General features: G+C 39.3%; 1 protein-coding gene across 3 annotated transcripts in view; it reads left to right on the top strand.

Annotated features, from left to right (window-relative positions):
* The window catches only part of PTPN4 (protein tyrosine phosphatase non-receptor type 4), an 80,372-nt gene that overhangs the window by 40,960 nt on the left and 12,899 nt on the right, over positions 1 to 26,513 (top strand). Inside the window, exons 10-21 of one of the 3 annotated variants that reach the window (XM_035128650.3) lie at positions 2,568 to 2,656; positions 6,941 to 7,004; positions 7,299 to 7,343; positions 8,780 to 8,952; positions 10,482 to 10,550; positions 12,688 to 12,822; positions 15,217 to 15,375; positions 17,716 to 17,881; positions 19,018 to 19,101; positions 19,184 to 19,240; positions 19,878 to 20,034; positions 23,624 to 23,790. In XM_035128650.3, the coding sequence (XP_034984541.2) occupies positions 2,568 to 2,656; positions 6,941 to 7,004; positions 7,299 to 7,343; positions 8,780 to 8,952; positions 10,482 to 10,550; positions 12,688 to 12,822; positions 15,217 to 15,375; positions 17,716 to 17,881; positions 19,018 to 19,101; positions 19,184 to 19,240; positions 19,878 to 20,034; positions 23,624 to 23,790 (1,365 nt within the window). The remainder of the gene's footprint in view (positions 1 to 2,567; positions 2,657 to 6,940; positions 7,005 to 7,298; positions 7,344 to 8,779; positions 8,953 to 10,481; positions 10,551 to 12,687; positions 12,823 to 15,216; positions 15,376 to 17,715; positions 17,882 to 19,017; positions 19,102 to 19,183; positions 19,241 to 19,877; positions 20,035 to 23,623; positions 23,791 to 26,513) is intronic. The other 2 variants (XM_035128655.3, XM_060278648.2) reach the window with 2 other exon arrangements.

Genomic DNA, 26,513 nt, shown 5'->3' with positions numbered 1-26,513 from the left:
CACGAGAAATCTTCATATGGGTGTCTGCTACATTGAAGAGTCCACTTTTGATTAACAATTATTTCTCGTCCATTCTAGCCATTGATACAGTCTTTCTAGTCTCTCCCTTTGTTGCTCTGTTGTATAGTAGAGTTTCTGTACTGAGGAGGGATTGCGGGAGGGCCTCATGGATGTTGATGGAAGGATAAGGATGCAAGGTGAAGCAACGTAAAGAGACAGGAAGTGATTGTTGAGGCAACAAAGTTTCCTTCCTGTAAACATTCTAGAACTTCATCTTGCAGGCCAATTAGTCTCCTAACCATTATCAGTAAACTATATGATGCCCACTTATGTAAGTATATTACTTATGTAATAAACTTGAGGATTGGATGGAGGAAGAACATATCCTTACAGAAGCACAAGCTGGTTTCAGGGCAAACCGGTCAATTTTAGACCAACTTTAGACTCTAACATCTTGCGGAAAAATACACCTCAAGAAAAGGAGTATCTCTCTACGCAGCTTTCATAGACTTTAAATCTGCCTTCGATTTAATATCATGAGATAGGCTTTGGGAAAAATTAAGCGCCTCAAATATAGACAGACGTCTACTGCGTCTCATCTGCAGTTTATACGAAAACACTCGGGTCTGGGTTAGGTGTGACCGACAGGGCCATTTATCCAAGGAAATCCAAATCTACCATGGTGTTAAACAAGGTTGCGTCCTTGCGCCTACTTTATTCAACTTCTATATTAACTCCTTAGTAGGAAACATGGAGAAAGAAAATGCCTACCCCCCTAAATTGGCTGGTACACCCCTCCCAGTTCTCTTACATGCGGATGACACAGTTCTAATTTCCTCCTCCTGTATAGGCCTAAGAAAACTCCTAAGATCTCTCACTGTCTATTGTAATGCCTAACAATTAACAATTAACTATAGCAAATCCAAAGTTATGGTGTTCTCTAAAAATAAATGAGACACAAATGGAGAATTGACAATCGACCTATTGAACAGGTATCATCTTTTAAATACCTGGGTATAACCTTCCAGGAAAAGGGCTCGTGGCATTATCAGGTTAAAAATATTATTGCAAATGCCCAAATATCTACCAAAGCTATTATAAGGTTTTTCTATGGAAAAGGGGGCCAATATATTCTGGCAGCCTCCCAGGTGTTTGCTGCAAAAATATTAACACAACTGACATATGGCTCTCGGATCTGCAGCTTCTTAAATTTTGCTCCCTTAGAATCATTCCAGACTAAGTTCTATCGCTGCCTGCTACGGATCCCTTCTTGTGTGTCTAACATAGCTGTCCACCTGGAGGTCGGGCAAATCCCTGTTGGCACTTGGATATGGATTCTGAAGATCCATTATTGGTTAAAACTTACCTTTTCCCTGTTGGGTTGGCATCCTAAACCCTATTGGATTCCTACCAATCCAAATGGAAAGCTACACTGCATGAAAAGCTAAAGAGGCTTGGGGTTTTCCCCACAGGCCCTGATAGCTGTAGGTTTTGAGAAAGCTAAAGCCAGTAATCCGCCAATGAATTTGGGATGTGGAACTGCAATGCCACATGAGCAAGAGGAATAAACACCCAGCAATAAAAGATAATGGGGGAGGATTTACCCCAGCAAATTATTTGTCAAAATTACAAATACCTAAATACAGATGGTCATTTACCCTCGCAAGATTCAATGTGCTGCCGCCACCTGCCTTATTGCAGGGCAGATTCAAGGGTAAACCATATGCGGAACGAGTCTGCCCCTGCGGCTCGATGGAGGTAGAAACTGTCTGTCATGCCTTGTTACGCTGCCGTTTCTATGGGGATATACGCTCGGTATTTATTACCCCTGCTATGCAAAAATCTCCAAATGAATCCGAACTTCAATGTCTAAAATCCCTGGTAGAGGACAAGGATCCTGAGATCACGTTAAAGGTAAAGGGACCCCTGACCATTAGGTCCAGTCGTGACTGACTCTGGGGTTTCGCGCTCATCTCGTGTTATTGGCCGAGGTCATGTGGCCAGCATGACAAAGCGCATGGAAACACCGTTTACCTTCCCGCCGGAGTGGTACCTATTTATCTACTTGCACTTTGACACGCTTTCGAACTGCTCGGTTGGCAGGAGCTGGGACCGAGCAATGGGAGCTCACCCCGTCGCAGGGATTCAAACCGCCGACCTTTTGAGCGGCAAGCCCTAGGCTCTGTGGTTTAACCCACAGCACCACCCACATCCCACGTTAAGGGTAGCCAAATTCTGTGTGATTGCCATGAAACCTAGGGAACAAGCTGTGCTATCATAATGATTAAGACCTTAAATGATAATTTTAGGTTATATATTAGTGACTAAGTTTTAATTTATATATTTTTAAACTGTTGCTATATCTGTATTGTCCCTGTTATACCTAATTGCAAATTCAAATGTATCCCTATTGTGTTTTATGACTTCCTTGATATTGTATGTGGGCTGGAACTGGTCTGTGACCGAAATAATAAATTCATTCATCTTGCATGTTTTCCGGCAATAAGATCTGCAAGAGAACAGAAGACACATAAGCATTCATTTTTTTCCTGTTCTTTTTTTTATAGGATCAAAGTAACAATGAAATTATGATTGGAGTAATGTCGGGAGGCATACTAATTTATAAGAACAGGGTACGAATTAACACCTTTCCATGGTAAGGATGTGTTTAAGGGAAACATTTTGTTTGCCACACACTTTCTTAAATCTGAATAACTTCATCATAAATTGCTAAGTGTACATCAACTCTAAATTAGTCACTCTAAAATGTAGCGTTTGATATGTCCAGTGTGTCTCTTGTGTGGCAATTAGCTTTTGAAAATAGCCCTACAACGTTTGCCACATAATTGTAATGTAATGATTCTAATGGAAAATTTAGTGCATTTAATTTTTATTCAGCTAGAATATTTTGGACTATCCTTTATCACACTCCCAGAGTTACGATTCAGTATAGCAGTGAAATGTATACTATACATGCACCGTCTAGAATAGACAGGTGCTCATCCAATTTATTATTCAGTGTATTCTGTATAGGATGTAGGGAAGACAGTAAAAAGACAGTATTAAATACTTGGGTCCAAAGAGACGAGGGCAGGGTTCTGTTCATGTAGCAGGGCTTTTCCACCACTCCTTCCTGCTGCAGCCCCTTGTTTCCCCCCCAAAAAATTCACTCCTGAATGGTGGAAATCAGCAGCTCTCTGTCCGAGAGTCACCTGATGTACCTCGGATGTTGAGGAAACCCAGATAACATCTGCTGAGGTGGATCTATATGTATTCATTTGAAAATCTACATACCATCTTTCACACCGGCATCAGGACAGTCACAACGTAAGATCAAGTACATTAAAGTTATACCATAAAAATATAGTAAAACAACAGTCTCCTAACTACTCAACAGAAAAGAATTAGGAGCCAGTAAACGCTCAAGGTCTGATTCTTATGTTTCTGTACCCCACTTGAAAGGCCAACTTTCACAGGTGGAAGAACAATGTTTACCATGCAGTCTTATTTCAAAGGCCCTGAATTATGTATATATATTGCAAAACTTTAAGTCTTCTTTAATTGATTTTAACTATGGCATTTGAATATTAGACTGAGGGTGTATCGTGTGTGAGCCACAGTGATGTATCTAATTTTATGGTGCTTTCTTACTTACATGCCACAAACTCTTTTTTTCCCTTTTAGTTAGATGGGGAAAGTAGCATGTATTCCCTGCAGAAATTTACTTGCTCAACCAACAGAGGCTTGGAAGCACTTGTCTGAAGTTCTCATTAGCATACAAAGTTACAGTTACACCCATGCATGGAATCCTATTTAAAACTGCATATGTTTTGCTGATGAAATCATTTGAATGGGGTGAGGTTTATCATGAACGGTGTTTATTTAGCAGCACTGATACTTTCACAGTGTGACAAAAAGCAGAGCCCAGGTAACAAGGAGATTACAATCTGGAATTTGATAAGGAGAAGACCTATGCAGTCCGAGCAGTTGCGCATACTTAAGTTGGTTTTCAACGCCTAAGGGGTTTGTTGAGCCAAAGGTTCACAGAAAAGGTGAATTTGGGGGGAAGATTTGAAAGGAAAGAGAGACAGCAGCATTTAGGATGGTGGTGGGCAACCTTTTTTTCTATTGAGGGCCACATTCTCACAAGGGTAATTATTGGGGGCTGCTACCGGCAGTGAGTGGAACTAGAGCAAATAGAGGATGGAGCCAGAGACAAATGTCTTTCAAAGTAATGAATGCTTCAATTTTCACCTCGGCTTAGAATTTTTGTGGGATATCTTCAGCAAGCGTAAGAGAATGTGCCTCTCTGTCCTCCTTCCCGTGCCCCCACATGTGCTTTAGGTTTTTTTAGGTTGTTGAGCTTTTTCTAAAAAAATCGCCAAAAACAACACTGCCAACATGCATTGCTGTGCGTCTGGATTATTTCCACCCTGAACACTGCTTTCGATAGCAGTATTCTGGGTATGTCTGGATGTATGGCAACCCTAGGCAATGTGGAGGATAGCTCAGTTAGTAGAGCCCCTGAGACTCTTAATCCCAGAGTTGTGGGTTTGAGCTCCATGTTTGACAAAAGGTTCCTGCATTGCAGGGGGTTGGACAAGATGTCCCGCATGGTTCCAATGCTTCCAACTGATTCTGTGATTGAAACAAATCATACTAAATATTTTCATAACTTGGTTATTCACAGAGCAGTGTGGGAATATAGCTTCTCCTTGGGAGGTTAGAACAGTCCTTCAGGGTGGATTGGTTTGGCCTACTTATTTTATTTGGTGTCCCTGGGAAGTGATACAATCTTACAAGGGAGTCAATATTTGGATAGGTGTGATGCTATCTAAGCTGTCTTGTTGGCCACACATGTAGTAAGAACAACTCTTGATCCCAACAATAATTTGATACTTGGATGTGTTGTCGTTTATTAATAGCACAGCAAATGTGCTTAAAATAAGGAATGCATACTACACAGAGACTTTCTTTAATTGAACAACTTGATTCTATAATCATGCCTGCTTGATTGCAGCCGCACCACTTTCATCATCTATGCTCATCAGTATCTTATCCTTCCTTGACAGCAGCAGCACAATAAATATGTTTAAAAAAATGTCGCTGAAATCACCCTCATTCTGATAAAAGCCAGACAGGTGCTAGTTTTGCAGCATTTTATTCTGGTTTTTTTTTTAAAAAATCATTTTTATTAATTTTCCAATAAAAACAGCCAATTAACATATCCATAATCATAATCCAATTAAAAACAATAAACTAAAATAAAAAAACCCAAATTACAGTCCAAATTATTAATTTTTCCAGGCTCCCCATAGTCTGGACCTCTTGAAGTATACCCCCAATATCTTTGTACCTGCCTTCTTGTTGTTGTTCTCATATTTTCCGCATTCTGATCTTAACTCTTTTAAGTTCTCTGTCCCTGGCTATGTGATTCTCAATCATGTCAAAAATCATATATCCCTTAATCCATCAAATATAGCTTTATTTGTAAATATGTATTTTTCCAACTGTCTATTTGCCAGCGCAGCTTTTCTTGACTTCATTCCAATATTCCAATCCGGGTTGGTGTCCAAGTCTATCGTTTAGAGTTTAGTGACGCAGCAACTCCCATGTTGTTAAGTTATTCCAATCCGGGCTGTTATCCAAGCCTGTTGTTTGATGTTAAGCATACTGTTTGCATATTGTAATGTAAATGAACTGTATTCCACAGATAGAAGTCATTTGAGGATTGATCAGCTTTCGGAGACCACACAATCCTCCCTTCTGGGCCCTAGAAGGGGGGCTGCTAGACATCCATTTAGCCTTCTCTCTCGCTCATAATGAAGAAATTCTGCAAACAGATGCACTGTATGTTAGTCCAAATTATTGTCTGAAGTCACTACGAAGTCAGCCAGCAAGCATCTCCCATTTCCCTCAAAAAAGGGAGGAACTCTCATTTTTCTGTGCTGCATCATATTAACAAGCGCCATCTTGTTTCTTCTTTTATCTTTATCAAGTCTTTCAAGTCTAAGTAAAGCTGCACAATTGTAAATAGAAGTCCATCTGTAAATTTTTTAAAAATAGGTTTCTTAATGAGGCTTGGCGTAGAAAAACAATTGTAGGTATTGAGAAGAAAAAAAGAATGTACCAATCACCTCTGTAATCCAAACACCATGATGAGAATCTCTTTGAAGTCCGAGCTTAAATACCAGGGACTGTGCAGTTCTGCAGGTTTTTTCTCAGTCATCTTCAGTCCAGACTATGTCTGTTTATTGTCCAAATCTAATTATTTTATCAAACATATTTCTGGCTATGAGTGTGGCTTCGGAGAGTGCCAGCCGTGTTGTGCCCTGGGACCCAGTGTCCTGCCGCTTGCACCTTGATGCAAGCTGACAATCTTGGACAATTTGCGGGTCTACGAGACACTCCTCCTCCACCCTAGGTAGTCTGCCAGGGGTAATTACCCCCCTATCAGCCCTGAATTACTGGCACAGCTGAGGTCTGATCGTATGGAAGTCAGCCATTTCTCACCGCCGGAAACAGGAAGCCACATTTTATTCTGATTTTTATGAAACAAATACTCAAAAGCTAAGGTTGCTATGTTTTACAAAGGATAAGGGAAATATCCTTTGGTTATTTGCTGAGATTAATTACCCATTCCTCCCCAACCAGGCTCTAGTGAGTTTTAACCTGCCTTCATTCACTTCATCAATTGTAGCAATCATATATTGGGATCATTGATGTTCAAGGAATATCACTTTCTGATTGTTTTGCCTTTCTGGTGGCTGTTTTGGGGAACTTCATTATGAACAGAACTGATCTTTACCTTCTCCTATGGATCATAGTGGCATTGGGCAACAAATATGTTTGTCATAACCTGTCCATATCCTTTTTAGTAGATACCTTTTGTGCATTTTAAAGAAATATTACAGCGTTTTTATTTTTTTATTTCACTTAGGTTGAAGATCGTTAAAATTTCTTTTAAGTGCAAACAGTTTTTTATTCAGCTTAGAAAAGAATTGGTAAGTACTGATATTAACATTTTTATCTGAAGTTGCAAAGTGCTTCACTGTTGTCAGAGATGGTTGTCATGCAAGTTACGTCTTTGGAGCTTCATACATGATAACACTGTACTTCAGTAGTGTGTTGTTCATTATGGAATTATCTAGTGGCAGATACTACAGTTTAAATGGTCCCTATTTTATGAAATGGTATATTAGATATTTTAACGTTAGAGTTGTAGGCTGACTGATAGTCACTTTTGCAGATTGAAAATGGGAGGTGCAAATTCTCTCTCTTAAAATTTCTTAATATAGGGTTGCTTGAGTACAGATCTTCACGTGCCTTTGGGTCTGTATCTGGTGAGTAAAGGGGATAGGAAGCAGGGATTAAGGCTGCATTATGACAGCAATGCTGTGAATTGCTTATCTGCTCACCTCCATCGATCTGCAAGTGCAATGCAGATGCCAATAACAAACAGGTTCCTACCATCATTCTTTGCTATGAGAATGATTCTTAGCTACCAGTCAAGTAAAACAGCTTCCCACCCCTTCAGTGAGTGGCTTAACAGGTTGCCCTTGTGAAATAAGGTACAGTCATGAAAGAATAAACTGCATGATGTAGGAGAGTTAGCAAGCACAAAGAGCACTAGCCGGTGTCTAAATTCAGCTTTATTTACTTTTCTGGAGCTGAGCAGGTGGAATATTCTGGGTTAGTGTACATCAGCCACTCCTGCTTGAGCCTGGGGGTAAGACTGAAACACAGAGAGGATTGATTCCTTAAGAAACATAGACTGTGCTGCTGCTTTCTACCTTGCAATCCATGTACCACAGAGTCAGTGTGTTAGGGCTGGAGCGAAGTTTGGCAGGACTACTATAAAGATTGAAAAACTGTAGTGTAGAGCATCGTAATCTCATCGCAACTCTACACATTTTGTCATGCCGTAAGTTAATCAGATAAGAAACAGGCATGCATGGAAATGTTAGAGAGAGGGTGCACACAGTGTGTGACTACCCAGATAATACAACAAGCTAATTTTATATAGAAAAATGCCAGAATAGATGGGAGAACTCTTGAATGTGGAGCATGGGACACAGAGGAATGCGATCCAGGTTTTTGGAGGGAAAGTTGAGACAAGGTGTGGAGTATAAGAAATTGCCAGAGAAGAAAGGCAAAGATGGGGATTGTCCACAAGGTTTTAAAGAGAAGGGCTAATGAAGGAACCTGGCATGTCCTGGTTGCATATTATAGGTCTTTTGTCAAACTTGCGGGAAACTCTTTTGTTCATTTGGAACCCTTTCGGAAGTTCAAAAGAATATCGGCAGTAGTGGACACGTTTCTTTCAAATGTGGATTTCCTAACACTACTGATGATCTCCTGTAATGAGTAACTTAAGGAAGAAGGTAAATTCAACAGGTTTGGTCAGGGTCATATGAACTGAATATGTGTCCTAAACACTGGAATTTTTTGACAGACATGCAACTGTTCTATAGCAAATAGACCTTTATAAAAAGGCTTTATTTAAGGCAGAGGATTTGAGAACCACAATGGTTAAGAATATTGTCAGGAGGTTTTTTGTTTTTGGGTTTTTTTTTTTAATGACTGGGAGTTGATTTAACAGCCAGGAAAGAGAAGGAATAGATCCCTAATTACAGTGTTCCCTAGATAACCGGAAGGTCCTTTTTCTTGGAATATTTGTGTGTGCTTTTGAAAGAGAACCATTTCATAAGAACTGTAGCATCAACTACATTTCAGAATGCAAGGCTAATTTTATTAAATTTAAATCTTTTTGTCCCAGCATGAATCTAGAGAAACGCTACTAGGATTCAACATGGTGAATTATCGAGCGTGTAAAAATTTATGGAAAGCTTGTGTAGAACACCATACTTTTTTCCGGCTAGACAGACCACTGCCCCCTCAGAAGAACTTTTTTGCACACTACTTTACTTTGGGTTCAAAGTACCGGTACTGGTAAGTTTGGGCCATATTATATGTTTTATGTTAAAACAGGGAAGGGATATCAGCATATTGTTAAAGAATAACTTACTGATAGATCAGATGAAACGCCTGTTGATTTTTAAACATTTAATACCCCAGATTTTTATGTTGCTCTACAGCCTGCATAGGCATCTGGTTAAGTTAGCTTTCTTTACACTGCACTGTGCCAATTTTGTTTTGAAAATGTGTGTTTTTTCACTATAAAACTGTTGATTGAAGTATATCCCTGCCTCCCATATTTTTTTAAAGGCTTAAAATGCTAAGTTCTATTAATATTTGGGGAGCAGGTAGAGAAATGCACCAACTCCATACAGATTGAGGTGAACATGTAGAAAGTGTCCCAGATGGCACATCTTTCCTTTTATAAAGGATAGTCAAACCAATTTCCTGGTGCACAGTGATAGCAAAGTGAAATTGAGGAAAATAAAATAAAATAAAGGAACACAGGGCATGATTGTGAAGAAACAAGAAAAGGACTAGAGAAAACTGCAGCATCTTCTATAATGCAGTGCTATTCTTGCAGGTTCCCCGCTTTCCTTTGGCACAGCATTGAAGAGGAGAGGAGAAGCTTCCACCTCCGTTTTAAATTAACACAGTATAAGAATACATCTCAGCCCTAACCTAAACCGTGGTTAATCTTAACTAGGATTAGTGAAAAGAAGTCAGCTTCCAAAATTCTACTTTGAATTTGGCTTGTTTGCATTAAGACTATATGCATTTTTTCTGGTTTTGGGTGTTGTAACAAGTTGTGATTAGTCTGAAGCAGATGCAAAAGCCTCAAGGGTGTGTGTGTGTGTGTGGACCACATGAGCTCAAAGCTCATGACAACTCACCAGGATGGCCATGTTCTGCCTTTGAATATTAGTTGCTGGTAATCACAAGAGCAGGAAGCACTAGTACAGTCGTACCTCGGTTTACGAACCGCTCGGGTTGCAAACAGTTCGGGTTACGAACTCTGCAAACCCGGAAGTGTTTTCGGTGCGCGCGCTTTGCGCATGCGCAGAAATGGCGCTCGGTTTGCGACCTTTTCGGGTTACGAACTGCGACCCGGAACGGATCGTGTTCATAACCCGAGGTACTACTGTACAACTAATTGCCGCTGTTAAAACAGGATGCTGGACTAGATGGAACTTTGGCCTAATCAAGCATGGCTTTTCTTATATTTATGTATTCACCAGCCGGAATATCTCTGTTGTTAATACCTGATTGCAATGTATATTTGTAATATTCTACATTTTAAAGACTTGGAGAAATTCTGTGGCCAATGTGGTATCCTTGAGTATCTGATAATAGTATCAGTTCAGGTAAGAATTGCTTGGCAATTAGTAAAAGTATCCCAGAATATGGAAAGCCTCTAGTTTCATCAGGTCTAACATGCATTCACTGTTCGTGTAGTAATTTTACTGTTGGACTTGGATGCACCAGTATGCTCATATTTAGGCAAAGTTTTCCCCCCACACTTCCACCACTCTTTTCTTGACAATCTTTATATTTTATTTCAGTGGGAGAACAGAAGTCCAGTCTGTACAGTATGGTAAAGAAAAGGCAAATAAGGACAGGGTATTTGCCAGGTAAACAATTTCAAGTTACCGTATTTGCATCCTGTACTATTGTCTGTGGATTGTTACAGTAGCTTATTTTACCTGTTTTGAATTCTCTTCTTCCCTCAAAATCAGCAAATTACAATAGCTTTGTGCAGAAATTACGGTGCAGATTTTAATGTATGGTGCAACATACTGCAAATTCAGTACCAAAGTGAAATACATGAATATGTTTTCATATTGTACCATCATAATACATATTCCCTTAATGCAAATTCCCCTTTTACACATACTTTGAATATGTAAAGTGTGAAGACAGGCTATGCTTGTTGTCATTGGCCTTTCTTGATGGCTGTGAATTCATCGTTACACTGAATCTGTTACAGTGAATGGTCTGAAAATCTGATCAGCTAGGTTTCTGGATCACACAGTGGAACTGTAAACACATGTCTGTACACAACATCTGAACCTATTTTCTGTGTTAGATAATTTCCCATAACCTAGTTAATGTGAGATGGAATTGAAATTAAAATCTCTGCAATGTTTTGAGTTACCTAAAGGTAGACCATAGAAATGAAGCAGTTAGTGTTTGGTTTTTTTTTACATGGGCACTTATTAGAAGAGGAAGCCCTGGCAAGTGTATTGCTGCAATGTGGTGAACATTTCTTTGAATTGCCACAAAGAACAGGAAGCTTGGGTAACATGTGTAAGTGGGTGGGTCTCCAAGGTTAAAACAGTTAATAATCAAATGTTCAAAATACAGTTTGACAGTTAAATATTTCTGCTGTGTTGGCTGCTGAGGGGCACTACTACAAATACAACTTTTCACTTGGTAATTAAGGTGAGTGTTTCTAGGAGTTGCGATGTTCCTAGAACGAGAATTCAAGCTCATTCAACCTACAGAAATCCCTTTTAAATGCAACACGTCTAAAGCCATCAGCATTTGGATGTTTGCATTCTTATAAATTCTTATTAATCCTTACAGGATTAATTCTTTCCTAGACTACAATAGATGTAGTTGGCAAAGTATTTGCTAAAGTTGTCTATCATACACCTTTTTAATTCTGTTCCCAATATTTTTTCTTTAAAAGCCTGTGAAAAGTTTATGCATCTTGCAGTTATAATCATGTTCGATTTGCAAATTATTTTGTTCATTTTAATCTAGAAATCATCTGGCTAGGTCGCAGAGAAGGCTTGCCTCTCTCTCTCTCTCTCTCTCTCTCCTCTCACACGGTTTGCTGTAGAGATGGTTGTTTGTTTCATTAGCCTGGTTGTGCTCCTCTTTTGATAAGAAAGGTACTTTAATGCAGCTGTTTAGTTTGACTAGTACACATAGTTGCATAGTAGTTGTGTGTAACAAAATCTGATCGCCGTTTTTGAGGAAAAGCAAAAAGCAGCCGGGAAAGAGAGCAATATTTAATCCTTTTCTGCTTGCCTGTGTTTCACTGTAATACCACTTCCACAAACACTTCTACACACACACACACACACACACACACACAGAGAGAGAGAGAGAGAGAGAGAGAGAGAGAGAGAGAGAACCTTAATACCCCCCTTGTAAGCCCTGCTCTAAGTGTCTGTGAAGTGAAGTGGGGCAGGTGGCTGCCAAAGAGAGGGCCTTATAGAATAGCCTTTCCAGAAAGGTTTGTCTGCCTCCTTTATGGCCTTTTTCCAGTGTCAAGTGAAGACCTTTTAATTATCTAGGCTTTTCAACTGAATTTACAGCCCACATTTAAAGCAATCTTATACTGCTTCAGAGCATGGATGTTTTTTGCTGCCTTTTATTAATTGTTATTGGCTTTAATTATTATTGTACACTGTTTTTAATTTTTGCCTACCAAATGTTCATTGATGGGCAGCTATATAAACCTAATAGCAATGATAAATGGCATGTCTGAATTCATAGGGATTCAGTATCGTAGTGAGAAAGACTTTGCCACAGCACAAGCTATGATTTGGTTGTTTATACAGTATTCATGAATTTAGTGTTCTGCATCATGTTTCTTTCGGTGTTCTGAAACCCCTTGCACTATTTGGAAGAAATATTTAAATAACAAGTCCCCCTGTATAGGGGAAGGCTAATGTTATTTTCTTGTTCACTTCAATTCCCAATTAATTTCTTCAGAGAACTGCCAGATACATATTGGTAATTTTTGTATTGTTTTAGATCCCCAAGTAAACCTCTGGCTCGCAGATTGATAAGTGGGATGGACTGGGAGGTTGTCAGCAGGAATTCAATGTCTGATGACAGGTTAGAAACTCAAAGTTTACCATCCCGCTCTCCACCTGGAACCCCAAATCAGTAAGTAAAATTGAATAGTCCCTGAGCCACTAGTTACCTCTTATTTTTATTTTGTTGAGGAAGGAAAAGTACTTGAGATCCATTTTTTTGAGGGATGTGTGTTGAACCATAGTTATTTCCATACTAATCATTTGAAAAGAAATTGTGAGGCAACACAGAGGCAGATTGACCAAAGTGTATGTTATAATAATCACATATAAAGAAAAACAAACAAACCTTAAATTATATTGAAGGAAAAGCACCCAGACACTATTTTCATTGCATCAGAAAAACAGGCCTGGTTCTAAACCATAGTTTATGGCTATTGAATGGCCTGAGTGAGCCTTGAACTAGCATGCCTGTCTCTCCTTCCTCCTCCTTGGCATGAGGAAAGGATTGGAAACATTCATTTCCACATCACAGACTATGGTTAGTTTAAGCTTTGTTTCTGATCCTTCCTAATTTCATAAACCGTTTATCAAATTCACTGCAATTTGCATTTCGGATGCAACACAAATGGTTACTTGTTTAAATTGGGAGGTGGATGCTTGCTATCTCCTCCTTGTGGCTGTCCTGAAGGAGAGGGATGTGTGACCAGCCATTCACATAGCACAGCACTATGGTTTACATCAGTCTGTGTTACTGTTGCAATGAAACCTCTAAGGAGGAAGCTACTATGTAAGCAGTTGTTTGTGAAGGGCAGCTGTGTCTATGGTGAGGACGCAAATGCAGCTCATGACTGTAGAAAGTGTGATTCATGGTGTGCGCCTGGGATACTTCATATTTCATTTTTTTCTGGTTTATTTTATTATACTTTTGTATTTGTATTTGCTGTAGTTTTATTGTGTGTTCTTTAGTTGCGTGTCGATACCCTGTAACCAACCCCTCAAGGAGGAATAAAAACACAAAGACACAGGATATAAGGTTAATGTTATTGGGCAAATTTAGGCCACAACTTTATTGGTTACAGAATGTGAGTAGTATTGGCTTAGGCATTGAGTAGACCAGGCTATATCTGACTCCTGCCCGCTGAGCAGGAAGTCTGGTAGGGTAAACCACCAGTAGGGAGAGCCCCGTCAATGCAAACCAACTTTAGCTCCCCCTTGGGTTCCCGAAAGGGTTGTGGCATGGCCCTAGCCCCGCCCCGGGCTTTGGACAAGATCCACACCCCCAGATTCCTTTAACAGAATACACCTACGCATGGAGGGGCAAGCGATGACCAGGCCTCCCCTCCCCCATCAGAAGGTCACCCAATGCCTAACTGCAAAATCTTACAAAGTTGTGACGATTGCTATGAGGGAGGCGAAAACCAAATGGCCTGAGCGACCAACCGAGGTCCACAGCAAGGCCATTAAAGAATAAACCTGCAAATAGGGAGGGAGGGTGGGAGATTGAGAACGCGAGCCGAGAGGAAGCCTCTCGGCTCGCGCCTCAGTTTAAACGTGTCCTGGCCACACACACCCAGCCAGCCGGAGGAGAGTGGGAGGCCACGCGGTCCACCGCAACCCCTCCCCACTGGGAAGTGGAGCGGATTACTAATCTGTTCAGTGTTTTGGGGGCCTTGACCAAAAAGTGGTATAGAAATAAACTGATGATGACCAACTTGGGTACATGAATTTCAATAGGTCTGTTCTATATAGGACTAGCACTGGTTTCAACCCAATGAATTTTTATTAGAAGCTTTTATGTTGGTATTTGTGAACTTCTTAATAGACATATATACAAAGTTTTGAAAAAACACTACAGTTATACCTACTACATACTAAAGTTGACGTGTTGGAGCAATAGTAGTAATAGTCAGGATTTGTGATGGTGGCGTATCTGTTGATGCGTATTTTTTCTTTCTTCCATGGAAATCTATAATCGGTGTAATATATTTCCATGGTGCTTTGCTAGTAAACACTAATGGGGAATATATTCCATCTAAATCAAAGGAAACGGTTTAATTCATGCATTTAGGATTACAGGCAGTGGCTTTGATCCAAACCTAGCCTTCATGGAAAGGAAGGATTCTTTCTGTCTACAGAAAGCTTTAGATCCTCTAGTGGGGGGTCATGCTGACAAAATGGGGGGAGCAACTGCCGCCGATTTTTTTTTTCATTCCCTGCAGCCTCCCACCCACTGTTTAGAAGCATTACCTAACCCTTGGGATCAGATTTTTGGAGGACACACAGGGCTGCTGGGGGAATGGGTAAAAATCACCTCTTTCCTCATCTCCTTTCTGCCAGTGATAATGTCTTCCAAAGAAGTTTGATTTGGGGGATGTTCCTGCCAGGGGTATTCTGTCCAAGACAGAAGAATTTAGAGGAATTGACTAGACAAGTTTTAGAAGCATTTTTTTTAAAAAAGCAGAAATTATCTAAGTCTTGACAAGCATACCTGCAATTATTGAACAAGTGTTCTTTTCCTGATTAGTCGCAACTCTGCATTTACTCAAGAGGGAAACCGTTTACGGCCATCTTCAGTTGGGCATCTAGTAGACCACGTGGTTCATCCTTCGCCAAGTGAGGTTTTTGCAAATCATCGATCTCCTTCTTCCACACAAGCCAACAGTATCATTCTGGAATCATCATCGTAAGCGTAGTTTTTATAATGCTTTATTTTATAGCAGAACAAAAAAAAAGGTTTTTAAAGGCTACACCTAAAAATAATCTACATTTTGTGTTTTTAATGTATTTTGTGTTTCGATATTAGCCACCCTAAGCTCAGTCCTGGCTGGGGAGGGCGGGGCATAAATAAATAAATAAATAAATAAATGGATGATGATGATGTAATTTTTATAGGTTGACAGCCCCATTATTTAGTGATTGCTTTGCAAATGAAAACTGATGTAGCACAATTGTAGCATTTTTAAGAGAAGCATAATATAAATAAACAACACATTGACAAAGACTTGGCTACAAATTGGGAGTTGCTTGTTCAGATTTCGCCTCGGCTGTCAGGTGGCCTTAGGCAAGCAATTCTCTTAGCTGCACACACACCTGCTGCTATTAGTACATATTACACCATTAGTAATATGGGAAGAATAATACTAATCTGACTTAAACTGGCATGCTGTAAGGATCTCAGTAATGTACATGTAACCTTGTGTTCCTTGCACTATATAGATGTTAAACATGCAGTGAGTAATACTTATTATTTTTTATAAATATTGTCCATCCTAACTCTTGACAATATAGTTGGCCATAACCAGTGTCAGTTTGTTAAACGTTCTTGCATTCAGTTCCTGGCATCTCCAGTGGAAGGGAGTTTAATTCGGCCCTAGTTCACATTAAAAATCATATGCCCTATGTGTACAAGTAGTTGTGGCCATTCCAAATGATTTTGGCAATTGAAAGGTATGTTTAGCATCTGTAATTTTTTATCATGAAAGCAGTAGTGGGGGGGGGGGAAACATGCATAACAGGCAATCCAAATGTGTTTTTAAGAATCCTTTTCTCTCTCTCTGTCAAATATGAAACTGTTATTTTACACAGCAGTCTAGATATATGTAACACAAACAGAGCTTATTAGAGTAGGGTTTTTTTTCCTTTTTTATTTGATTATGCAAATTGCTGGATGCAGTAATACAGAGGGCTGCTTTGACTGCAAAATAGTCTGCTTTCACATCTCTTGTCTAAGCATTCATAAGGAAATTCAAAGCTGACTGGGCAAATATAAAGCAGGCAAGGTTTTGCCCAAAGCTTCATCCCTAGTTCTCACAATTCATTATGGTAACACATTACAGTGTGTTACACTCACAACCACTGTGTTATTTTACCTAGTTTCAATGGTAGCTTACTACTTCACATAGTCTGTTTATAAACAAATGCATAGTTCCTTTATTGCATTTTTAAAAAAGAAATAACTTGATTGTGACTTTAGTCATGCACATTGTGTTATAACAAAAGTGTGTACTGATCAGGAGTTGGACAGACGTCACAGATGAAGCTAGGACATTCTTAGGTAACACTGACTTGTTTTGCGTGGACGAGAACCATTAGTCATTTATCAAATTAGTTTTGTATGTTTGTGGATTTTACTGTCCCAATGGTGAATTAATGCTGATTTGAAATGTTTGACAGTGATTCAATGACAGCTGCAGTTACTTATTAATTCTTATTCAAAATAAAAAGTAATATATTATCAAAACTGTCACATTTGCAAAAGTTCTGTAGAAATTTCCAGTATGTATAAGTACCCAATTAAATTCATGTACTGCAAATTGATTACTATCCACTTGAATAAGTCAATGACCAGATGTGGCCTACAGACATGTCAAGTTAGTAATTGGAATATGTATAATCAGGCCAACTTTCAACCTGTCCTTCCTCAGAGCACTTTGTACAGATTGCTTCTAGTGCACATGGGTTTAAGCAACATCAGGTGTTCAAACATGCAATAAAAGTGGGCTTTTCTGCTTCCACATCTTGATTGAGGATCTCCTCCTTTCCTTACTGTAAAATTTGTCCCAACTAGTAAGTGGGAGAGTTGAAATTTTAGAATGAAATCCTTGACATAGGGCTGCTCTGTGTTTTTAAGAGGATCAAAGCAACAAATTATTGAGATCTCCTATGTCATCCTTAATTTTTCGTCTAAGATTTAATTTGGAGGCCTTGTGAATTAAATACTTAAGGGAGAGGTGCATAAAATTCTTTTTGAAATGATCCTATTTATTAATAGCAAATTCATTCTCTCAAATGTGAACCCTTAGGTATCCAAAATACAACACTCCTGTCAAAGAGTAATAGCAGGCTTGGGAAAACCCCAACTTTTGCAGAAGTACAAAAAAATTTTTTTGTTGGGGAACCATAATTGCGGGTGCAAGCCAATAGTGTCCAACACACCAAAATTCCAAAGTCTTTTTAGTATAGTTTCTCTTTATTTAGCATGCAGTTCAGAGTTTTAATGAGATTCCTTTCATTTTGTTTGTAGATCTCAAGAGACCCCTGTAGATGGGCAACCACCTGCACTGCCACCTAAACAATCTAAAAAGAATAGTTGGAACCAAATTCATTATTCACTCTCTCAGCAAGAATTAGATAACCATATCAATGAAACGTACGATGATGATTCTTCTTCATCTCCTGAAAAATCTACAGTAAGAAGCTACTTTAAATTTGTTTGTCTAGTTTGAGTCAATATTCTTCTTGGGGGGGGGGGGGAATTAATCAGTACCAGTAGGTCTGATGGAAGTAGATCAACTAGAGTGAATTAATAGCATATAAATAATGGTCCTCAGGTTCCCTACCCCAGTTCATCATACTCTTGGTGAAATGGAACATGAGTCTGAAAAACCGCTTTTAATATATATAAAAAATCCTTCCAGCAGCACCTTAGAGACCAACTAAGTTCGTCATTGGTATGAGCTTTCGTGTGCATGCACACTTCTTCAGATACACTGAAACAGAAGTCACCAGACGCTTATATATAGTGAGAGGGTGGGGAGGGGTATTACTCAGAAGGGTGGTGGGAATGGGTGATTGGCTGACTCATAGCTGTTGACGACTTTTAATATAACTCTTATTTCATGGATAATAGAGCTAAAAGTATAGACACAATGTAAAGCAAATCCTGTGTAACATTCTCGTGTAGCTCTGGGATATTTTATAGCTTGTATTAATTTGGAATAGTATTTATTCATTTGGTCTATTTATATTCCATCTGAAAGACCTTTAGGCAGTATAATAGTTATGAGATGTCTTTTCAAAATATTTGCATAAATCATATTCCCAAACTGTAGCTTTGTAGTACACAATATACTGCAATTCCCTTATTTGCACACACCACATACCCTTTCAGTGAGCCACACAACTTTCATTATACTTATGCAAACCAAGATGGTAGGTACTTGGAGCACACTTCTTGGTAATGAATGCACTGCTGGTACTTCGGTCATTTTTGCATCAAACAAGTCAACAGTAAATCCATTAACTTTCAAGAAAATTCCAACAATGTCACAAGGAAATTAAAACTTGAAAATATCTTCTTATATGAATACTGGTTTTCAAGTAAATGTGTTTTAGGATTAGCTATAAATTTCTAGTCCGTCTGTCCCCCCTTCCCGACCCGCCATAACACCTTTCTTACCTTTCAGTCTTAAACAGTTATGTGCTCATTGTTAATGAGAGACATTAACTAGCTATGCAATAGATGATGAATTATGGATCACTTGGGGTTTCAGTAGTGCCTAAAGAAATTCAGGTATAGAGAATAACAATATGTTTTCATTTACAGCCCAATGGTGGGATTCCCCATGACAATCTCGTTCTGATCAGAATGAGACCAGATGAAAATGGAAGATTTGGTTTCAATGTAAAGGTATTAAGAACTACCCTTTTTCATATATCTTTGAATACAGCTCGTGCTGTACGTTCTTTAATTATTGCCCTTTCCTTTAAAGGGTGGATATGATCAGAAGATGCCTGTCATAGTGTCCAGAGTGGCTCCAGGAACACCTGTAAGTTGTCAGAGAAAGTTTGCAGTGATGTCTACTTAGATATATTATTTCAGAGTGCATTTTATTCACGTTGCTTCTCCCCTGGCTGTATGTAGCAATCTAATGTTCTAAACATGGCACTATCATAAATAGTCTTAGAAAAGGACTCTAATAGAGAATCTCCAGTGTTTTAATATAGAAGAATTCATAATTTGCTGTAGTATATATCTGATCAAAGATAATTTTCCTATCCTTTATTTTTCTCCTACAGTATATAATGTAGTGGTTGAAAAATCCTCTTTGTTTGTGTCGTGCTCTGCTTCCCAAAAAGTGTAATTAAAGCTTAGTTTAAATTGGAAAATGAGATATTTTAATTCACAGAGATAATAATTGTTTATAGGATTTAAAAATGGGAAAATTAAACTTCATCTTACCAATGATAAAATGGTTGCACTGTCAGAATTTGGGTTAAACCAAGGTTCATAAATTATTTATCAGGCCTGAGTCTTTATTTTTTCATATATTCTGACCCTAGTGATTAAATCTTCAGATCAGAACCACCACAGTATCTTGATACGGAGTTCTTTGTTACTTAAAAATAAGACAGCAAACCCTATTTGTAATATCCACTGCATTACACACTTGTTTCCTGTTGCAGGCAGATGTTTGTGTTCCTCGTTTGAATGAAGGAGATCAGGTTGTACTGATCAATGGCAGGGATATTTCAGAACATACCCATGATCAAGTTGTTATGTTTATTAAAGCTAGCTGTGAGCGGCACTCAGGGGAGCTTGTGCTCCTAGTTCGACCCAATGGTGAGTAATTTTATCAGTGGAAAGTATGCTTGCTTTTTGCTGTTTTACCATATTCCTTTCAGGGCGTTTGTTGTGTCTCCTACTACCCTTATACTGGCTATGCATTTTTATACTACTGTGTAAAATACCAGAGAGAGGGGTGTGTTAAATGAAAGCAGTCAAAGCATCTTGTGGCATCTTTCAACAAGCATTGTATGACACAAGCTTTTGTGGACTCAAGCCCACTTCATCAGATGCATGAAGTGCAATCTTAGTTAATATGTACATTAAGAAGATTGTAAGGTGGGCATTGAGTGGTAATGAGATTTTAAAAATGCAGTCAGTGATAAAATACGAAGAGTTTCCCTATACTAACAACAAGAATCCAGTAATTATTTCCTCACCTCCAGGTATGCCATACATTTCATTGCTTCCCTTCCCCAATGCCCTTATCACTCCTGTAGGTATAACAGGGGTACACTAGTTACATAGCCTCATATACCATTACAGAATTTCATTGGCTGACCTTAAATTCCAGTATTGCAAAAGAGGAAGTAATATTTTTCTGTCTGCTTTCTCTGTGCTGTTCAGAGTGTTATACGTGTCTTGTCATGTATTTTGTTACTCACCTTTTTTCCTAAGCTAAGAAAGCCAAACTTTAGCTTTTCCTCATAGGGAAATTGTTTCAACATCATTGATCAGTTGAGTTCCCTTTTCTGTTTCTTTTCTTACTCAGATAATTAGTTTTTATTTTAACTGGATGGCCAGAACCAGAACACAAAATTTCAAATGCAAGCACACCATGGATTTAGGATACTAGTAGACTTATTTTCATTCTTTCTTAATTTCTTTCCTTTGCCAATTTATTTCAGTCATCATTTCCTGGTTAGTCACTACTAATTCAGACTCCACCTGTGTATATCAAACTAGTGTTTCTCCTGACCTCCCCCCTTGCTTATATTTCTACTCTTAACTTACATTGAATCTGATTTGCTATTTTGTTGCCTATTTAACTAATTTATTTATTATTTATACCCCGCCCATCTGGCTGGGTTTCCCCCGCCACTCTGGGCGGCTTCCAACAAATACCAAAATACATTAAAATATCACAATTAAAAACTTCCCTAAACAGGGCTGCCTTTAGGTGTTTTCTAAATGTCAGGTAGTTGTTTATCTCCTTGACCTTCGATGGGAGGGCGTTCCACATGGCGGGCGCCACTACCGAGAAGGCCCTCTGCCTGGTTCCCTTTAGCTTTGCTTCTCGCCGTGAGGGAACCGCCAGAAGGCCCTTGGCGCTACAAAACTAATTTGTAGAGATTCTACTGGAGTTAACTCCACCTGGGTTTTCAGCAGCCCTAATACTTTGCTGTCATTTTCATACAGTGGTACCTCTGGTTAAGAACTTAATTCGTTTGTCACCTTGTATTTGACTTAAGAGTTTGTCACCTTGTCTTTGACTTAGTTCTTCAGATTCCCTTCCCTACAAAACAAAAAAACAAACAAAAAAACATTTGGTGTGTCTGTCTTAACTTATTCTCAGGGAAGACCGGCATAAAGTTCATTTAGCGTCTCTGCAGTCTTTCTCTTCCCTCCATAATAAATCATTTCACACATTGTCATCTAATGGTCTGACTTCCTCTCTTGCTCATTTCCTGCTTCTGATATATTTATATAAATTTTTGCTGTAATGTTTTTGTCGCAATATATTCTTCAACGTAATATTTTTGCTTGTCTTATCAGCTTGAATTATTCTTACCAAAGCTTGTAGTCCTTTTCTATCGTGGGCAAAACTTTTTAAAGCAAGCCTTTTTATATAGTTTCTTGGTCTCTGTTTTTTTAACTCGTGTTCTAAAACTAGCAGTCCTAGGCACACTTCTTTGGGGAATCGGTCTCTTACACTAACAAGGAAATAATGAATTGGATCTGGCTGCAGGTGTCATAGTTGTAGCTTTCTTACAAACCTTTCCTGAGGGTTGGGAAACTCTGTTTTATGGAATGTGGTGCAAGAGACTGAGGGAAAGCTCATGGAAGCTGCCAAAAATCAGACCCTGAGGTGTGTTCTACATTTATGAAAGACGCCTCCACCTGATTTTCAGGGATTTTCGCTGAACCTTAGAAGAGACTTTTTGGAGGGCTGCTTGGAAAGGATGAGGTGGGAAAGTAATCTTTCAGCTACTTCTGTGGGATGGTGCTCAGGCTCCTACTCTATCTAATTTTGCATGCTGTCAGTAAACATTTATTTTTGAGGTATTTGCACAGGTCACACATGTAGTTTCCAGGCACGAAATGAATGCAGGGTGAATGTTAAGTGATAACAGCATGCATTCTAGTAAAAAAATTGGCCTTTTCTATTCTTAATTAACAATCACACCACTGGATAATAAAATGTAAAGCCAAATGTTTTCCAGGTACAAAGGAGAAGGATACCAGAGTGTTTTTATTGATATAAATGTGTGGATTGATATTACATAAACAAATTCATTTTGTATCCATAAACCTCTTGTTAAAATTGTAGCTAGCTTGGGGTTTTAACTCTCTGGTGCAGGGTGTTTTGACAGGAGTTCCTTTCCCATCATGTGTGAAATGGGAGAAGAAAGCAACCGCCTAGATCAGTTGCTTGGAATTTTTGCGCTCAAGCACACCCCATCATGCAGAAAAGATCCATGCGTGTTTCCTTCATGTGTTCTCACTGGTCCTCAGTGGGGTAACTGTGCCCCTGAAGGACCAGGTGTGTAGCCTTAGAGTAATTTTAGACTCTAAGCTGTCTATGGAGGCGCAGGTCAATTCTGTGTCCAGGGCAGCTGTCTACCAGCTCCATCTGGTGTGCAGGCTGAGACCCTACCTGCCCCACAGACTGTCTTACCAGAGTGGCGCATGCTCTGGTTATCTCCTACTTGGACTACTGCAATGCTCACTACCTGGGGCTACCTTTGAAGGTGACTTGGAAACTGCAATTAATCCAGAATGCGGCACCTAAAGTGGTGACTGGGAGTGGGGCTGCCAAGACTATATAACACTGGTCCTGAAAGACTTACATTGGCCCCCAGTATGTTTCTGAGCACAATTCAAAGTGTTGCTGCTGATCTTTAAAGCCCTAAACTGCGTTGGCTCTGTATACCTGAAGGAGCATCTCCACTTTCATCATTTAGCCTGGACACTGAGATCTAGCTCTGAGGGTCTTCTGCTGGTTCCCTCACTGCAAGAATGTGATGTTACAGGGAACTAGGCAGAGGGTCTTCTTGGTAGCGGCGTCCACCCCGTGGAACAGCCTCTCATCACATGTCAAGGAAATGAACAACTATCAGACTTTTAGAAGACATCTGAAGGCAGCCCTGTAGCAGGAAATTTTTAATGTCGTGATGTTTTACCATTTTTTATATGTGCTGTAAGCCACCCAGAGTGACTGGGGGAATGGGTGGGGTATGAATAATAAAAATATTATTATTGCTGTTGTTTTTATTACTATTATTATTATTATTATTATTATTATTATTATTATTACTACTACTATTATTCTTGACAACATATTGTATTTGAATGGATGAAGCAGCTGTCCGCAGTTTTGCAGAGTTCTCTTCCTCAGTGATTATGCTACTTCTGTTTGTTGCAGCTGTTTATGATGTGGTAGAAGAAAAACTGGAGAGTGAGCCAGACTTCCAATACATCCCTGAGAAGTCCCCTCTAGATGGTGCCCACCAGGATGATATTGCTCTTAGGGAATCGATGTTTCAACTGGCAGAAGGGCTTATCACGGGAACTGTCCTGGCTCAGTTTGATGTAAGTAATGTATTTCCTGGGGAGTGTGTGCTTCTTGGTGTGCTTTCCAGCTGAAAATCCTTTACTCTTGGGGCTAGGAGATATCCTATAGCTAGATCCACATTACTTTGATTAGGTCAAGCAGTATATGGCAAACGGTTTGCATTCCTCCCCTGCCTCTTCTCTTCCTTCGCTCACAAACTTTTGTGGGCTCAATTTAAAAATCAGTGGGTTGGTTTTTTTTTAAAAAAAAAAGAAGCCTATGTTATTATCTAATACCTGTTTTTTTCTGAGTGAAGATGAGCCTTTCTTAATAGCTATAGGCAAACTCCTCTTAGTGCTTCCTGGTCAGCTATTCCATCTGTTACCCTTCAGTACCGCGGCCCAATAAGAGTATATGGGGTAAAAGACTCCTCAATTACTATTACGTACAGCTTCCATTTCTAAAATGTGTGTAGTGCTAACCATATAGCCAGACCTGTAATCCCAAATGCACTAGATAGCTTTTGGCAGTGATGCTCTTCCTCAGTGTTCACGAATAGACTATTGGCATGGTCAGAGATGGCACTGACCATATGCTTGGAAGGTGCATATGGAGAGATCTGGTTCAAGTCTTTGCTTTAGAGTTTAGACTAGCACTTTTATTTTGCTCAGGGACAGCTTTTTGTCAGCCTGATGCCCTCCAGAAGTTTTGGAGTGCAACTCCCATTAATCCCAGCCAGCATTGCCATATTGTCTGAAAATCTGGAGAGCACCAGATTGGTGAAGGTTCTCATATGGAAATAACTAGTTAATGACTATTTGTAAACTATACCAGATTTTGAGTCTAATCTGTTGTGAATGAAATAGTAAACATTTAACATTACGTAACACACACACACGATATATTGAAATATGTACAAATGTCGGTCAAATTTTGGTCTGCCACTCATTTTTCTGTCCAGTCTAAAATGTGTGCTTTAGACTCAACCTCGGCCCTCCAGATGTTTTTGGCCTACATCTCCCATGATCCCTAACAGGACCAGTGGTCAGGGATGATGGGAATTGTAGTCTCAAAACATCTAGAGGGCCGAGGTTGAGGAAGCCTGATTTAAGACAATAGTTCTTTCAGCAAAGATTACTACCATAGAATGTTGTCAACTTCAGTGAGCTTTATTCTGTAGATCTATTAAAATAATTGATTTAAGGAAATTAATTTCATTTCAAGTATCCTTTCTTTTTTGCATCAACACATGCATATACCAATTTGGCAATACACTCTAATTTTATAAAGAAACAAAAATGAAAATAGTACTTGCTGACTTTTGGGTTATTCCTAATTTTGCTGGTGAGTTTTTTTTCTTTTTAGAGGAAGTGAATAGGGTGTATATTGCTTTTCTCTGGCTGCTGCCATTCTTTTGTTTCAGAAACATAACTGAGTATATAATTCCTTTACCTTCAGAGCATATTGCTCATTTTGATTACTTTAGTAATGCATTTCTCTTCTCCACTAGCCCTAAGGCATTAAGAGGAATAAACAATATGGTTTATGTTCTGCTTTGTGCTGCATAGGGACTCAACTGTATCTCATTCGTGCTGCTTCCTATGACTGTAAACCCACAAAATAGGGTGTTACTTTCAATTTGTGTGTGGAGTGGAAGAGAACATCTTTTATGCTTTTTTGAAGAATCTTGTACAGTACTGGGTGCTGTCACAGTTCTCATGACTAGGTGGGCTGTTATTTGGACTAAATATGCTATTTCTTATATTCTCCTTATATTCTTCTTTCAGCTTAGGGAACCATCACTTTTGAGGTCTCATTTGCATGGCATGGTAAAGCAAACAATGGGTTATGGAGACACTGCAAGTGTGTGGCCTCCTGGAGAGGAGCTCACAGCCACTTTGCTGCTGTGCCACATAGAGTTAATCTAGTTTGACTTAATATTTATTCATTTGTTTGGCTCCCCAAAGCAGTTTACAAGCTAATAACATACATAAAGCAGTTACACATACATAAACAATTTAAAATATTTATAAATATTTTTAAAAAAAAAACAGTTTAAAACAACAGCAGCACTTACATAAAATCAATTCAAAGCTCAAGACAGCTCTACCAACTGGGATATAGGTTTTAGAAGGTTTGTAAAAAGAGGGACATCTTTAGCAGGAACTTAAAAGACAATAAATATAGCTAAGGGCATAGAAACATAAACCCAGAGAGTTGTAGAGTTGGAAGGTACCCCAAGGATCATCTAGTCCAACCCCCTGCAATGCAGGAATATGCAGCTGTCACATATGGGGATCGAACCTGCAAAGTTGGCATTATCAGCACCATGCTCTAACCAACTGAGCTATCCATCTATGTGATACGCAGTGAGAATGAGTTCCAAAAGGTAGGTGCTGCCTCACTAAAGGTCCAATTTCAATATTGTACAGAATGGACCCCCTGATAGGATGCAGGATGCTGTCTCTTGCAGAACACAGTGACTGGGTATGTAGGGGAGCAGGTGGTATTTTCAGTAACCTGGCCCCTTTGCACACCAGTAGCTAACCGGCAGGGACACGGGTGGCGCTGTGGTCTAAACCACAGAGCCTAGGGCTTGCCAATCAGAAGGTCGGCGGTTCGAATCCCCGCGACGGGGTGAGCTCCAATTCTTTGGTCCCAGCTCCTGCCCACCTAGCAGTTTGAAAGCATGTCAAAGTGCAAGTAGATAAATAGGTACTGCTGTGGCGGGGCAGTAAACGGCATTTCCATGCGCTGCTCT

The sequence above is a fragment of the Zootoca vivipara genome, chromosome 1 (genome assembly GCF_965207765.1).
Source record: "Zootoca vivipara chromosome 1, rZooViv2.hap1.1, whole genome shotgun sequence".
Lineage (NCBI taxonomy): Eukaryota > Metazoa > Chordata > Lepidosauria > Squamata > Lacertidae > Zootoca > Zootoca vivipara.
The sequence above is the reverse complement of the archived record's forward strand: the minus strand, read 5'-3'. Positions and strand labels throughout refer to the sequence as shown.